The 16347-nt window shown below is 43.5% G+C and overlaps 1 protein-coding gene across 5 annotated transcripts in view; it reads left to right on the forward strand.

Moving 5' to 3' along the window:
- Positions 1-9411: 9411 nt before the first annotated feature.
- The window catches only part of BCL2 (BCL2 apoptosis regulator), a 167222-nt gene continuing 160286 nt past the window's right edge, over positions 9412-16347 (forward strand). For 2 of the 5 annotated variants that reach the window (XM_036417690.1, XM_036417693.1), the window contains exons 1-2: positions 9997-10715; positions 10940-11817. In XM_036417690.1, the coding sequence (XP_036273583.1) occupies positions 11251-11817 (567 nt within the window). In that variant the 5' untranslated portion in view covers positions 9997-10715; positions 10940-11250. The other 3 variants (XM_036417687.2, XM_036417688.2, XM_036417689.2) reach the window with 3 other exon arrangements.

Genomic DNA, 16347 nt, shown 5'->3' on the forward strand with positions numbered 1-16347 from the left:
TCACCTAAAACATGAAAATATCACAAAGCAAATTCTGGTGTGTTTTTTTAAAAATCTTTTTGGCTCAATTCTTGTACAACTTTTTTTTTTTTACACAGCCTTCTTCTTCGTCTTCGTCTTCATCTCCTCTTCATCTTCGTCTCTCCGTCTTCTTCTCCTCCTCCTCCTTCTCCTTCTTTTTTTTTTTTCTTCTTCTTCTTCCTCTTCTTCCTCCTTTTCTTCCTTTTCCTCCTCTTCCTTCTCCTCCTTTCTTTTTCTTCTTCTTCATTATCATCATCATCATCATCAGCAGCAGCAGCAGCAGCAGCATCACATTGACTCAGCTCTTTCTATTGTACCTAGAAGTGGATAAGTCTTACCTCTGGCAGGACTTTAATTATAATTCTGTTGAAATGTTGGTTCTCTCTGACCAGCAGTAGCTCATTATGTGAGTTTCATTTCTGAAGTGCCTGTCTCTGCTAGGTTGGTTGTGATTTTATTATAATATTTGCAAGTATATGTATTTTAAAATGTTTAATGTCATTCAGCCATAGAAATTCTAAAAATGTGTTCAAGGGCCCTTCATAATTGAAAAAGGTATAAAAAACACTTTTTTTTTTTCAAACTATAAGAAAATATTTATTGGGTAAATTACTGAGGTAGACAAAGTAATTCCTTTAGGAAACAAGTTGTAGAGGTAAAAGAAGGGCTCTTGGAGCTGGGAATGAGGAAGCTAATGGTACGGTGCCTGGGTGAGGGGCTGTGGGGAGAGAAAGGAAAAGGCATGGGTGTGCTCCCTGGAGAGAGAGCACCCCCTCTTTTTTTTTTTTTTTTTTACAAAAACAAAAGTGAATTGTTCTTTCTCTATTTTTAAATTTAATTTTCATAGCTGAAAAGAGAAGAAAAAATGTTAATGATGGCCTCTTTACAGTGATAGTTGTAAACTCATGTTGAGTTATACATCTTTATTGGATTCTATTAAGTCATATATCAAAGTGAAACTTTGAGAGACTGCTTCCAATATTCAGATGACAAAAGCACTTCGGTAGCAGTTTTGCTTCAATTCAAGATTCAAAGAATTGTATGTCATTGTTTTTCTAGAAGGCGAAACTACAGTAATTTTTTTTTCTTACTGAACTATATCATCAACAAATTTAATTTTATTACATCATACTCTATTTTAAACTTGTCTTACTCACTAGAGGACACTTTAAATATTCGTACTTTTGGACGTAAGATGCTTTGTATCTTTCTTATTTATTTTAGTTCTTACTAACTTAGCTTTAAAAAGCACCTACTAATTATAACCTTCCATTTTCTAGACTAAATCTCTTTTAGTTCATTGTAGTCATAGAAGATTTGATATTTTGTAGGGAAGATAATAGCCATTTTACAATAGTCATTTTGATGTCACAACTCTAAATACATTTTTTTATTTCTCTATTTTTATTTATAAAATCTTCACCTGAGGATATGTTTTTATTGATTTTAGGGGAAGAGAGAGAGAAACATTGATCAGTTGCTTCCCACACAGACCCCGATCGGGGATTGAATCCTCAATCTTTTAGTGTTGGGATGCTGTTTCTCCAACTGAACCACCCGGCCAGGGCTCCAATGACTCAAGAATGCGCAGGGCTATTTTGATACATGCAAGATCTTGTATTTGCTACTTTGGAAGTTTTTGCGGCAGAATTGTAACCTAATTTTCATACCTTGTATTTCTGAATCCCAACAAAAAAATAAATGGTGAATTAACTTTGCAGATTTAAAAACTTACTTTGCTAGAAATTTGCGTTTTCAAAAAGACACTTAAGCAAAGCACAAACCTCTTCCATAAGGTTTTCTAACCTTGCATTTTAAATACTTGACAAAGCTTGATTTTTATCATTTTTAGGAGAAGATTTTTCAGAGTTAAATACTTGATATATATGGGCTCTTGTTTCAAATGTGTTGTGTGTTTATGTAACTCCGGTATGGGATATATGAGTAAAACTAAGTGTGGAATTTAGTCAATTTCTTAAGTAATTGTTTTATGTAAAAAAACTAGATTCTTGGTGCACGGAATAGTGCAGCAGTGGAGTCCCTCAGCCTAGCCTGTGGGCATCAGTGGACCTCCACAGCCCAGCCTTACCTGCCAGCTCATTGGACTCCAGCCCACTGTCCTCATCAATCCTGCACAGCACAAAGTAGTGCACAAAGTGGCAGGCTGCCGGGGACGACCTGAGCCTGGGCTGGACACTGCGATGCTCCCACTCATCCCGGCCTGCTGAGCCTGCCACCACCACTGCTGGGTGTGCAGAGGGAGTGTCTGCGGGAGAGGCTCGCACTACCCCAGCTGCACTTGTTAGCTGTGAGCCCAGCATCTGGTGCCCATCTGTCCGCTGAGTGGCGCTCCAGCTATGGGAGAACACTGACCACCAAGGGGCAGCTCCTGCATTGAGCATCTGCTCACTGGTGGTCAGTGCATGTCATAGCTACCATCCAGTCTTCCGGTCACTTGGGCTTTTATATATAGAGATACATTGATTTCCTATACTTTAAACCTTCATAATCCAATAATGAAATATCTCCAGACGCTGAAGGCATAAAATACTGATATGTAAAAGAACATGCCTTCATATTTTCTTAGTCCTTTGATAGAAAAATTTGGGTCACAATGAGAAGAGATTCCTTGGATATCTTGATTTGCAAACTTAACTTTCTTTAAACTTAAGCAATTTATATACATAAGTGGTATACAGTATCACTTCTATAATTTTCATTTTTGGACCTTTAAAAAGAAAAAAAAGTCTTCTCTTCACTCCTAAATCTCAGATTTTATAACTTCCATTTTCTCCCATTCACATATATTTGTTAAGTGGCTACAATGAGCTCAGTACCCGGGCACAGGAGGATATAACGCTGCACAAACCAGGGACACATTTCTTGCTTTCCCTCCCCTCTGAGGGTTCCTGAAGAAAGAGGATCACTACCATTCTTGCTTTGGTTGGGGCCTCTGAAATTTATGCCACAAATACTGAATAGCAGGCAGTATTCTAGGCTTGGAATGCTCAGAGGAAAAAGGGTCCCTGCTCTCAAATGATGTATAATCTAGAGCTGTGGTTGGCAAACTGCGGCTCGCGATCCACATGTGGCTCTTTGGCCCCTTGAGTGTAGCTCGTCCACAAAATACCATGGCCTGGGTGAGTCTATTTTGAAGAAGTGGTGTTAGAAGAAGTTTAAGTTTAAAAAATTTGGCTCTCAAAAGAAATTTCAATAGTTGTACTGTTGATATTTGGCTCTGTTGACTAATGAGTTTACCGATCACTGCCCTAGTGGATAAAATATGCCAGAAATTAACATTGTGGATCGGACAGTAGTTATTATTAAGATGTAAATATCTAAGGTTGAAAACATAACCAGTAACCAGTCACTGTTGTGAGCACTTGATCATATTCTATCCTTCTGACTACTTAGTCCCTCATCATTCCAGGGGGATATGTTCCAAGACACCCAAGGGGATGTCTGAAATCTCAGATGGTACCAAATCCTATAAATACTATGGTTTTTCTATAACATATGATTGAATTGAAGTTATAAATTAGGCACAGTAAGAAATTAAAAACATTAACTAGTAATAAAATAGAACAGTTATAATAATCTGCTGCTATAAAAGTTATGTGAGTGTGGCATTACTAAATAAAATTAGGTGGCGACCACAAGCACTGCAACACCAGGACCCGTGATCTGTTAAGATGGCTACTAAGTGACTAATGGGAGGGAGTATTCACCTCCCAGGTGCAACACAGCGAGAGAGTTCATCACGATACACAGAACAGTGCATAATTTAAAACTCAGGAATAGCTTACTTCTGGAATTTTCCATTAAATATTTTGGGCCTCGTTTGACTATGGGTAAGTGAAATGGGGCTACTGTAGTACCATTTATATCCCTGTGTTACAAATGAGGGCACAGGAACTCCCGTAAGGTCACATCTATTAAGCGAAGGAGTGAGGATTCAAGTCCCTTTTTTCTGACTTCTAAGTTCCCATCCTCTGTACAAAAGCTCTTCTAGTGGTACAAGTGAGATCAGGTCCCCCAGAGAAGTCAGGGGTGGTCTTCCAGGGGAGATGAAACTGGAAGAATGGGTATGAATTTGCCGTGAGGTTGGGTGTATTTCAGGGAGACAAGCAGAGGCGCAGAGGCAAAAGACATGAGAGGTCTTGGGATAGTCCAGGAAGTACACAAAGGTAATTTAGCTGCAAGAAGAAAGAAAAGTGGGAGGGTGCCCAGGTGGGGGCTTGGGCCACATTATGCAAAGGAGCTGAGATTTTAGTCTCTGAACAACTTTAAGCAGAAACATGTAATGGCCAGATTTCAGCTTTAGAAAGATCATGGTTTCCTCTTGAAATCCAAAATTTGCTGAATCCTCGGGTCTTAAAATAAACAACCCTGGTTTGGCCGAAACCGGTTTGGCCCAGTGGATAGAGTGCTGGCCTGTGGACTGAAAGGCCCCAGGCTCAATTCCGGTCAAGGGCATGTACCTTGGTTGCAGGCACATCCCCAGTGAGGGGTGTGCAAGAGGCAGCTGATCGATGATTCTCTCTCATTGATGTTTCTAACTCTCTATTCCCTTTGTCTTCCTCTCTGTAAAAAAAAATCAATAAAATATATTAAAAAACAAAACAAAAACCCAACAACCCTGGTTTGTTCGAAAAGTATCATATTGGATGCATATTATGGGTTCAGTTGTGTGCCCTCAAAACAAGTTGATGTCCTAACTCCCACTACCTATAGATATGGCCTTATTTGGAAATAGTGTCTTTGCAGAAATAACCAAGTTAAGATGAGTTTATTCGGGTCCTAATCCACTATGACTAGTGAGCTTACAATAGGGGAAAACAGACACACAGGATAAAATATGGCCACAGAGGCAGAGACAAGTGATACAGCCACAAGCCAAGGTCTGCCAGCCACCACCAGAAGCTGGAAGAGGCAAGGAAGGCCTTTCTCCTGGAGCCTTAGGAGGCAACATGGCCCCACCCACACTTTGATTTTGGATTTAAGCCCCCAGGTTGTGGTATTTTGTCATGCCAACCTTAGGAATCAAACACAGTAAGTACTCTTGTTCATCAGGAATTAATATCTGGGAGATACTGTGCTCTGTGCCTACTAGCAAAGAGAATAACATTTGTTTTTTTGCACATTAAGAATGTAAATTAATTGTTAACTCCTCACTTCCATGGTGCTTCATATTGTTTGGTTCTGTTAGTGCAGTTTCAATCCAATGAGAGCAGTAGGCATTTGAAAAGTGTAAGTTTTTTCTTTACTTTATTTCACTTTAAAAGCAGTCATTAATTTGAAAGGAAAAAATTACAAGTGAATTTCCGGTGCTTTCCTTTGTAAACCCGAAGTAAGCATCGTTTGCTGCTATGAAAGTTGCACAAAGAATGATTGATCTGCTTGCTGTTCAATTGCCTAGTTTCAAAGGTTATTGCTTAATTATTATAAACATGTTTTGAGTTTTAGGACCCATTATAAATTAGCCAGGTGGGTTTCTAGGTTAAACCAAAGCTTGTTGGTTTAGATTTGGCAAAGGTTTCCTGATGATGACAAGGATGGTTTGAGAGCACGGAGCAGACAACTCAGATGTAATCACTATTACAGCAGAAGACACTGGAGCATAGGTGAATTGGGAAGAATATTACTGTTAGTATTTATCTATATTAGTCATTAGTAACATTATTGCAACAAAGCATGCAAACTCTCTGAAAGAGTGTGGCACTATTTAGCATAAGAATAATGTATAAAATACTATGCCAACTCTATTTCAATAAATCTGGAAACAATAATTTAGAAAATATTCAAAATTGGAAATTAGTGTTTTAGATTGTTTATCTAGGTCTGTGAAATGTATTTTAAGCAGTTTATTTTTCCCTTTGTGAAGACTATGGGACTACTTGATTTTACTCTCTCTAGTCAGTTTGTTTTGCGTATGGGTTTATTTTTACTTCCATTTGCCTGAATGGTTTGGAGTCATGTTTTATATTTTAGCTCTCTCATCTTATCTATATTAAATATGAGATAGAATATCCAGATTAGACTATTGGGTCGGCAAGTAAGTAATTGCGGGTTTCACACATATATGGCTTCAGTTGAATTTTTAGGTTTGCAGACGTAGTACAAATGTAAAACACATTTTGTTATTTGATAGTTGGCTATTCAGCTGTTAATCAGTAAAAAAAGTTTTTTGATCTGTTTTGTAGTTTTCGTTTGGCATTCGTTGAAAAATGGAAAATCAAAAGGAACATTTTCGTCATATTTTGATTTTTTATTTCCACAAAGGGAAAAACGCATCGCAAGCTCATAAAAAGTTATGTGCTGTTTATGGTGACGAAGCCTTAAAAGAACGGCAGTGTCAAAATTGGTTTGCCAAATTTTGTTCTGGTGATTTTTCACTCAAAGATGAAAAACGCTCTGGTTGTCCAGTTGAAGTTGATGACGCCCTAATCAAAGCAATAATCAATTCGGACTGTCACAGTACAACACGTGAGATTGCAGAGAAGCTTCATGTATCACATACATGCATTGAAAATCACTTAAAACAACTTGGCTATGTTCAAAAACTCGATACATGGGTTCCTCACGAACTGAAAGAATCACAGTTAACGCAACGCATTAGCAGCTGCGATTTGCTAAAGAAACGTAATGAAAATGATCCATTTTTAAAACAACTGATAACTGGCGATGAAAAATGGGTTGTTTACAACAATATCAAGCGGAAAAGATCGTGGAGCAGGCCAGGTGAACCAACTCAAACAACATCAAAAGCTGATATTCATCAAAAGAAGGTTTTGTTATCAGTTTGGTGGGATTACAAAGGAATTGTCTACTTTGAACTCTTACCACCCAACCGAACGATCAATTCTGATGTCTACATTGAACAACTAATGAAATTAAACAATGCAGTTGAAGAAAAGCGGCCCAAATTGACAAATCGAAAAGGTGTTGTATTCCATCATGACAATGCAAGGCCACACACATCTTTGGTCACTCGGCAAAAATTAATGGAGCTTGGTTGGGATGTTTTGCCACATCCACCATATAGTCCTGACCTTGCACCATCTGATTACTTTTTGTTTCGATCTTTACAAAACTCCTTGAATGGTAAAAATTTCAATAATGATGATGATGTCAAATCGTACCTGATTCAGTTTTTTGCTAATAAAAACCAGAAGTTTTTTGAACGTGGGATTATGATGCTGCCTGAAAGATGGCAAGAGGTCATTGATCAAAATGGGCAATACATTACAGAATAAAGTTATTTAGTTCCATGAAAAAATTGTCTTTGATTTTCTTTAAAAAATCCGCAATTACTTACTTGCCGACCCAATAGTTCTTTTTGAATTTCATAAACTTTGGAAATATTTATATTGGTGGTGGATGAAGAGAACTTTGTTAAACATCAACCAGTAGGTGGCGAAAACTGGCAAAAAAAAGCTTTTTGTTTGGCAAACGAGAATAAAGAAGGAAAACACAGGCCTTTGAGACTCTGGGTACAGTCTCCTCTCCCTGCGTCTTTGTTCTTTTCTCTTCCTGGTGCTACCCTCCTTCTAAAACCTGGCCAGGCAAAGCTGGCAAAAGGCTCATCCATTGGCTCTTAGAAGTGGAAGACATCTTGGGAAATGAAAAGTCCGCAGTGCATACATTTGGAAGGTTGTTGGAAGGTCTCGGTCACAGACCTCAGATTCAAACCCTGGACTCCTGACTTAGGCCAAGGGTGCCTCTGCCACCTCACCAATGCCCAAAGACAAAGAGTTAATGCACACATTTCTGAGGAATACTTGACCTCACTCTTTAGAGTGGAGTCTAAGAAACTTGGCATCCAAATGGAGGAAGCGTTTCACTCTTTCCATTCAAAGACCTGTCCTGAGAATGCTTTGGTCATGGTCAATATGCTACCCAAGGAATCAGTTTGGGGACATCTGTAAAGTGAGGCTTTATGCAGCCAAGGAGGGAAGAATAAGGAAGATTTTCTTTATCTGGGAATGGGGTTATGTTTCGTTCTGGCTGCCCCTTTGCAGAAGTACAATCTCTTTTCCAGCTCTGTCCTCTCATTTCCTCAACTCCCATGCTGGGTCTCAGAAGCATCAAGGCTTTCAATTCCTCTTCATTAATTCTGGAGCTATACAAGGTTCTGAGAAGATCCCCGAACCAAAGTACTGTGGCATTAGGTGGGTTTCTACTAGTTCTGTAGGAATGTATGTCTCAGGTCCATCTATACCCATGTTCATCTCCAGGCCAGAACACCTTCCCGTCATTGCCATGGGTTAAAGGGGAGCCATCAGAAGACGGAGCAGAGCGTCTTCCTTCCCTCTTGCCTGGACACGAAGTTTGGAGCAGGCACCCATTTTCCAGCATGTTGGCTGATTGGGAATGATAAAAGAAGGAACATAATTTGCTGCGCTTGTATTTTGCTTGCGAATTCATGCTTTGATTTCAGACCAGGGACAAGACAAAATATAGTGTCTGAACAAATTCATGCAAAGTGCAGCACTTGTCATGTTTTCTATGACCACATTAACCCAGTGTCCCTACATATGTATACTTGAGCCCTAATAAGTAAGCTGCTGTGGCTTTTGGTAAACATCCCCCCCACCCCCCACCTTTGGGAGCTTTATTTGTCAGACTCTTAGAGATAAAAATAGTTAAGCACGTGCAACGTGATGGCCGTCTTGGGCTTTTCTCCAAGGGGCTATTCATGCTCATGAATTTAAAAATGCGTGTGCATGTGGAGCTAACCTAAGGTGTGGCCATCTGGGATTGGCTGCTAGGCCTTGAGAAACCCACCCAACTTGGTGTTGAGGCTGCAGGCCTGAAAGTCACTAGACGTTCTCAGAGCCCAGCCCCAACCCCAGGGCCGCATTTACAGGAAGCAGCGGGGAACCATTTCAAAGCCCCTGCTATTCTCCACTGGCCCCTCGGCCAGCCTGCTGAGACCTGTCTGGCCTTGGTCATGGATGGGGTCTCTACAGTGTGTTCTGCGTGTGTACCCCTAGGAAGCAACTTGAAAATAAACAAGACTCCAATGGAAGTGCAGCGACGCCTCTCTTTCCCGGAGGGCAGCGCGGAGGTCCCAGCGCTCAGGGTCAGATCGGCCACCAGCGCTGGTTACAAGATGGGTGTGTGCACACCACACACCAAGGCTGGGAAGGGTCGCGGCGATCCCCCCGCCCCCCCCCCCCCCCCGCGCCTTCCCAGCACTTGTTTTCCTGGCGCGCCCACCCACCACTCACCAAGCCGCCGGCCCGCATGCGATTCCCCGGGCGCCCCGGCCCCTCGCGGGCCCCGAGCGCGCCCGCCGCAGGCCGGAGGCCCTCGCACACCCACCGCGCCGCGGCCGCGCGGGAGGCCTGCGCCGGCCGCGCCACCCACCGGCCGGGCGGGCGGAGCGGGAGGAGCGGGCCGGAGGGCGGGCGGGCGAGCGGGCGGGGGCCGTCTCCGGCGCGCCCTCCCCGGCCTCGGCCCAGCGTGCCGTGTGGCCCCCGGAGGAGCGCGCCGCTCCCGGCCCGATCGCGGTTCCTTTAACCCTGGAAAGGGAGCGGGGCGGAGGGGGCGGCGGGGCCGCTCCGAGGAGGGCTCTTTCTTTCTTCTTTTTTTGAATGAACCGTGACGTACTACAGGAAACCAGTCGGTTTGAGCGGAGAATGAAGTAAGAGGCCAGGCCCCCCCCCCCCCCATTCCCCACCCCCGCCCCCGTCCTCCCCGCCCCCTCCCCGCCCGCCCGCCCGCCCGCGCCGCCGGCCCTCCCGCCCGCCCGCCCGCCCTCCGCTCTCGGTTTCCCCGCCGATCGGCCGCCGCCGCCTCTGCCAGCGAAGGTGCCGGGCGCCGGGCCCTCCCCGCCGGCGCGGCCGTCACCACCCGAGCGGGCGGGCGGGCGGGCGGGAGCGCGGGGAGACGGCCGCCGCCAGCGCCGCGGCGCAGCAGCAGGAGGAGGAGAAAGGGTGCGCAGCCCGGAGGCGGGGTGCGCCGGTGGGTGCAGCGGAAGAGGGGGTCCAGGGGGGAGAACTTCTTAGCAGTCATCCTTTTTAGGAAAAGAGGGAAAAAATAAAACCCTCCCCCACCACCTCCTCCTCCCCACCCCTCGCCGCACCACACACAGCGCGCGCGGGCTTCTCGGCTCTGCACCGGCGGGCCGGGCGCGTCCTGCCTTCATTTATCCAGCAGCTTTTTCGGAAAAATGCATTGGCCGTTCGGAGTTTAATCGGAAGCGGATTCCTGCCCCATGTAGCCGGCGCGTCCACCGGCCCCTGATCCCTGTCTCTCCCCCGGGGAGGCTAGAAGCGGTCCCGCGGACAGGGGTCCATGCCTGTGCCCGCGCATGTGTGCGCGCGTGTCTATTGCCGCGAGGGGGGAAATCACAGGACTTATGCAAATGCTGGACTGAACATTGTAATTCATCTGCCGCCGCTGCCTTTTTTTCTTTTTTCTTTTTTTTTTCTTCTCCCTCTCCTGCTCTTGAGATCTCCAGTTGGGATTCCTACGCTCTGACATTTCTGCGAAGGAGAAGTCTGAGAATCCATCTGCCAATTCTGCTCATTTCCACCACTCCCCCGCCTCCAGATTCATTTGGAAGTTTCATAGCAGCTACCACCGGGAGTTTCTGAAGATCGATGGGGTCTTTGCCTTACGCATTTGTTCTGTCTTCACAAAAAAGGAAACTTGACAGAAGATCATGCCGTCCTTAAAAAACACAAGTAAGTTCTTTGCCCAGGAAATTGGTTTAATGTAACTTTTAACAGACGCATTTGAGATTTTAACTTTTAAGTGTATTCGACTGAGTTTAATGGGCGGTTTAATTAACATTCCTGCTAGCCGCATGATTGTAGTGTGCATAACCCTGCTTTGATCCGGTGTAAGAAAAAAAAAATGCACCTGATTTTGACTTATCAGTCTTTCGAATTTTTCTTTAATCTCTCAGGATCCCGGAGGAAATAGACTGATATGGACAATAATGAATAATAACGTGCCTCATGAAATAGAGATCCGAAAGGGATTGAAATAAAAAAATTTCCTGCGCCTCATGCCAAGAGGGAAACACCAGAATCAAATGTTCCGCGTGACTGAAGACACCCCCTCATCCAAGAATGCACAGCACATCCAATAAAAGAGCTGGATTATAACTATTCTTTTTTTTTTTTTTTTTCCTCTTGCGGGGACGTGGGGCGGGGGCGGGGGCGAGAGGTGCTCTTGGTACCCGGCTGCTTCTCTCTGCTGTTCCTCGGGGGAAGGATGGCGCACGCCGGGAGAACAGGGTATGATAACCGGGAGATAGTGATGAAGTACATCCACTATAAGCTGTCTCAGAGGGGCTACGAATGGGATGCCGGCGATGCGGGCGCCGCGCCCCCGGGGGCCACCCCGGCGGCGCCGGGCATCTTCTTCTCCCAGCAGCCGGGGCGCCCCCCAGCGCCCGCCAGGACCTCGCCGCCGCCCCCTGCCACCCCTGTGGCCGCCGCGGGGCCGGCGCTCAGCCCCGTGCCACCTGTGGTCCACCTGACCCTGCGCCAGGCGGGCGACGACTTCTCCCGCCGCTACCGCCGGGACTTCGCGGAGATGTCCAGCCAGCTGCACCTGACGCCCTTCACCGCGAGGGGACGCTTTGCCACGGTGGTGGAGGAACTCTTCAGGGATGGCGTGAACTGGGGGAGGATCGTGGCCTTCTTCGAGTTCGGCGGAGTCATGTGCGTGGAGAGCGTCAACCGGGAGATGTCGCCCCTGGTGGACAACATCGCCCTGTGGATGACGGAGTATCTGAACCGGCACCTGCACACCTGGATCCAGGATAACGGAGGCTGGGTAGGTGCATGTTTTGTGTGGTTTAAATGTGAGTCTGGGGTGGAAGTCTCGGGTCTGAGACACGGTGACTGAAGTGTATGGGTGGGCTCCTGGGCCAAGGACCGGCTGGTGAGTCCATGAAATAAAACCAGGTTTGTTGCCTCCTCCCTTGTACAAAACGCGCCGTGCCAAGCCTACTGTGTGTGCCAAGCCTACTGTGATCATTCCTTCCTACCCAAAGTGTTTCCCTTGCTTGCCAGCTGGTGTGGTTCAAAGATCCAGCATTTCCTATCCAGTAAGATCTTGGGATGAGTGGTATCCCTCCAGGGTCCCTCAAACTGGGGGTCCAAGGATACCCAGCCCCACAATTCCCTGGCCTGCATAGCTTGTTGAGATGGGAGACCCCAGGTTGCGTTGTGGCAATCTGCATCTTATACGGACTCCCCTGGCGGTTTTCTCTTTGTACGAAAATTTGAGAACCACCCAATTAGGAGACCAGACTGCACCAGCGGACCAAGGGGCAAGCCTTATCCGATTCACTTGGTAAAATCTACCCAAAGAGGAACACCAATGCAGCCCCTGTCCCTGGAAAGCTTAGTAGCTGTGTTTGTGAAGAGGTGAGCTGAATTTCCAAAAGACCAGTGGGCGTGACCGAGTGACTTGATAAAACGTTCAGCTGTGGATGCTTTACTTCATCTCATCAGTGACAGAATTTGCATGGGCTTCAAATTTTGTGTTCTACTTCTATAACTGACATACAGTTTTAAAGTTTGCTGGAATTTTAGAATCTTTTAGCTTTCACCACCTAGAATCCACATCACTTGGTTCCTCTACTGAGCAAACGTGCGTCTACAGTGTTTGCATGAAGCATAGAATTGATTCTGAATTCTCTCATGCTTTGACTTTAGTCGAAGTGATCGATGCCTATAGTTTTGAAGAACATCTGTGAGATGATTTTTTTTTTTTTCTGGTACAGTGTTAGGTAGAGCCCCATCATGTTACCGTAAAGTTCTTTTTGTGTGTGTGATTTTTTTTTTTTTGGGGGGGGGGTGGAGAGGAGGAGGAGAAGAATTGTAATTGAGAGCTACACCTTACATCTAAAATTACTAATTTATGAAAATGCAAAAAGAGGAATAATTCTTGTTTGATTTCCCCCCCGAACTTTTTGTTTTAATCTGAAGAATTACCTTTGAAAAAGGAATCAATTCAGTGTTTCCTTTTGTAGTCTCTAGGGAGAATTACTAATGTTATTGTTTTATAGGACCTAACAGAAGCAGAAAGCCTAGAAATGATTACCAGTGGATTTGATTTCAAGAAGCATGTTGCGTATTTTACTGCAGTTTGCATAGTGTGCAATTAAGGGGCCAAAAAGGAGAAAAGGCCAAGAAAAGTCTATGGCTGACATGAACATCTGATCCTACTTGGCCAAAGTTGACAGAATACTGATGACACTTTTCATTGTTTAAAAGTAAAATCGACTAAAATGATCCCTGCATTTAAATATAGCTTAAATGCTCCTTGTAAATTGTCTTTTTAGATCCTATATTATTAAATCTTCAGTATTCTGGAAGAATTCACCATAGGGTGGAAAAGATATTTTTGTTAACTGTTTGATTAAGTAGGTGGTTTGATTGTTAACCACCATAATAAAAGAGGTAGAGACTCTCAGACTCCAAAAGGATCATTTTAGGGCCAAGGTTAAACTGATTTAACAGCTTTTCTAATTCATATTTTTATTAACAATAAAATATCTAAAAATGTTCTTTCTAGTAGAAAGAAAGACAAGGTGGCAACTGTCATCTATCAAGTAATTTAATAAAAAGATGGGAAATAGAGACATATGTTTATGATCAAAAGTAAGATAGAACCTTGATCTTTGTTGTTGAGTTGTAGTAATCTCATGCTCTTTTTAAGTGAAGGCTCACTTTTCCTCCAGTTAGAATAGAGTTTTTGTTGTAGAGCCCATCTTTGTGGTCAACAGGTATCTGAGGTTAATAAATGTAGAGGCTATATTTTATAATGCCAAACCACAACGACATACCATAGAAAATGATAACATTTTTTTTGACAAAACCTCTTATAGTAAGAATAAATCAGAGAGAAGTACAGATGGTTGATGGTAAAATGTATAGTTATCAGAACAACATATAGGGGACATAGGAAAAAAAGAGGAATTTGGCAAAAAAAAAAATATATGTCAGGAAATGTAACCATAAGTAGACATATTGGGATAAAAGTGATAGAGATGATTTACCCATCCTTTCAAATGTGCATTCTTAATCTAAATGTTTGTTTTAGGCATCTGGCATACAGACAGATTTCCCTCCAAATTTGTATCTGTCAGGGTTCCGTCTCTAATAATATGTTGCATTTTACAGAGAAAAGCACTCTTAATAACGATAATAAAGTTTCAGAAGAGAGCTGGCACATTCTTTTGACATTCGACTGTGACTTGAACTGGATCCAAGACTCAGTGGATCAGCTTGTCTACTGAATATATATTAATGGGGGCTTCAGATTCGAAGTCACTGCTTTTTGTTGCTGCCACTGATTTGAAGACAGAACCTCTTGAGGCTGAGAAAACTGTTTCATTCCATGTTCCATAACTTGGAGGAAGCAGGACCTTGGAATGAGAGTTGATTGAGAGATGGTCCCAGAATCCTCAAATTAAAGACTGAAGAAGAAGTTGGGTGCAGAGTGGGACATTGCTTTATTCCCAAGTCTGAATGAGGCATTGTGTCCCATCCAGAGAGGGGCAGGACAGAGGGAGCAGAACGACAGCAGCAGTTCTAGGGAACATCAGAGACCCTGCTGGTCAGAGTGTGGTTCACAGACCAGCAGCATGGGCTTCGCAGAGATTCAGAAGCTCAGGTCCCACCCCAGAGCTGTGGAGTCAAAATATGGGGTTCACATGATCTACAGGTGGTTTGTGCACACAGTAAAGTTAGAAATGCTAGCTAGCATCATCTACCATTCCTGGGGACACCTCTTGTAAAGACTGACTGTATCCTCCAGTGTCCAGTCCAATGGCTTCACAGGATACTGAGTATTCCCAGATGTCCACTAGACTGATCTAACCCTTGGGAGAAGTAGGTTGAAATGAAAGAGATAGGAGATAAATTATGATAAGCTCGGTCTTCTCCAAGATGTTTTTCACGGAAGCTATGCAGTTTGTATTGGCATTGCCCATTAAAGTAAGATAGCTTTCCTGCTCCAATGAAAGGCAGAGTTGGCTCTTTTAATAGCTGCATTAGTTATTATTGGATTCCCTTGTAACACAGTTTAAATTGTGTAAATGGGGTTAGGGGCTCTTGCAAGCAAAAGGGTTGATGGTGAATGAAAATTGACCTCCAAACTGAGAAATGTGATATTTAGATTCATGCCTTGGAAGAGATGTGGACCACTAAAAGAATGAGATGGCTTAACAGGAGACTGGCTTCATTCTGTTGATGAGATGGTGGTGCGCCTTTCTTTTTCTTTTCTTCTTCTTCTTTTTAAAATATGTCTTTTGGTCTTTGTGGTTTAGGAAAACAGAAACTTACTTCTCCACATCCAGTAGAGGTAGCTTCCTTTTTATTAGTTGGTCAACAAGCAGTTTCTCTTTTCTGTATATATTCCATGTCTACCAAAACATTTGATTAACTGGAAAGCAATGTTATTCTCTGTCTGTGTACAAAATACATGAAAAAGCATCAGTTTTCCAGAGCCTAAGTATCAGTGGCTAATGGCCAATTTTGGCAGCAAAACGATAAGATTAAAAATAGCCTGAAGATGATCCAGTCTTAAATGATGTATTTAATGGTGAACTTTCCTTGGGAAAGTGCATCTTTCTGCCTGCTAAGAACCACATGACCCCTTTCAATAACTCATTTTGTAGGGGAAAAAAGTACATTATTGCTCCTAGAGTTTGCAGTCATGTGCTCTTGAGTAATTATATTTCTGGACCTTTGTAAAATTTGATAGTTCACTCAGTTCTCTTTTCTCTTTTTTTGGGCCTTGGTTGCTATTTTGTGTCCGTTAAAAACATGGCTTTCTTTGACGCCTCCTGTTACTTTTAGCTGTGTTTTCTTGTGAGAGCTGATTGATCTTTTCAGCAATCCTTGATCAAACTGGTACATTTCAGATTGCTTAAATGTCATTAGGCCATAGAGCACACCAGGAAACAGAAAGATAAATATATATAAAAATTTATTTTTTTTCCAAGCCAAACTCTTATAGTTTTTCCTTATCTCTACTCCCAGTCCTAGTCAGTTTTTTTGTGGGGAAAGATTAACCACTCACAAAATGTGAGTGTCTTATTCAGAGTGGTCTTTCCCACTCAGCGCACCTGAGGACCCTCAAGGTGTCTTTGCTGTAGTTTAGCAAAGCAGGATTTCAATAGCAGTGCATTTGTGCTGGAAAAACAACACTGTCTTTGTAGAGTACAGGCAGAAAGGTCCTCCCCCCTTCCCAGCCTGAGATATATTGTATTTGAGGTTCAAAGGTTCTGTTAAACCTTTTTAAGGTAATCTAATAGCAGTAACCTCGAAAGCTGGTCATCCTTTCTCCAGC

Source organism: Pipistrellus kuhlii, unplaced genomic scaffold (genome assembly GCF_014108245.1).
Source record: "Pipistrellus kuhlii isolate mPipKuh1 unplaced genomic scaffold, mPipKuh1.p scaffold_m20_p_6, whole genome shotgun sequence".
NCBI lineage: Eukaryota > Metazoa > Chordata > Mammalia > Chiroptera > Vespertilionidae > Pipistrellus > Pipistrellus kuhlii.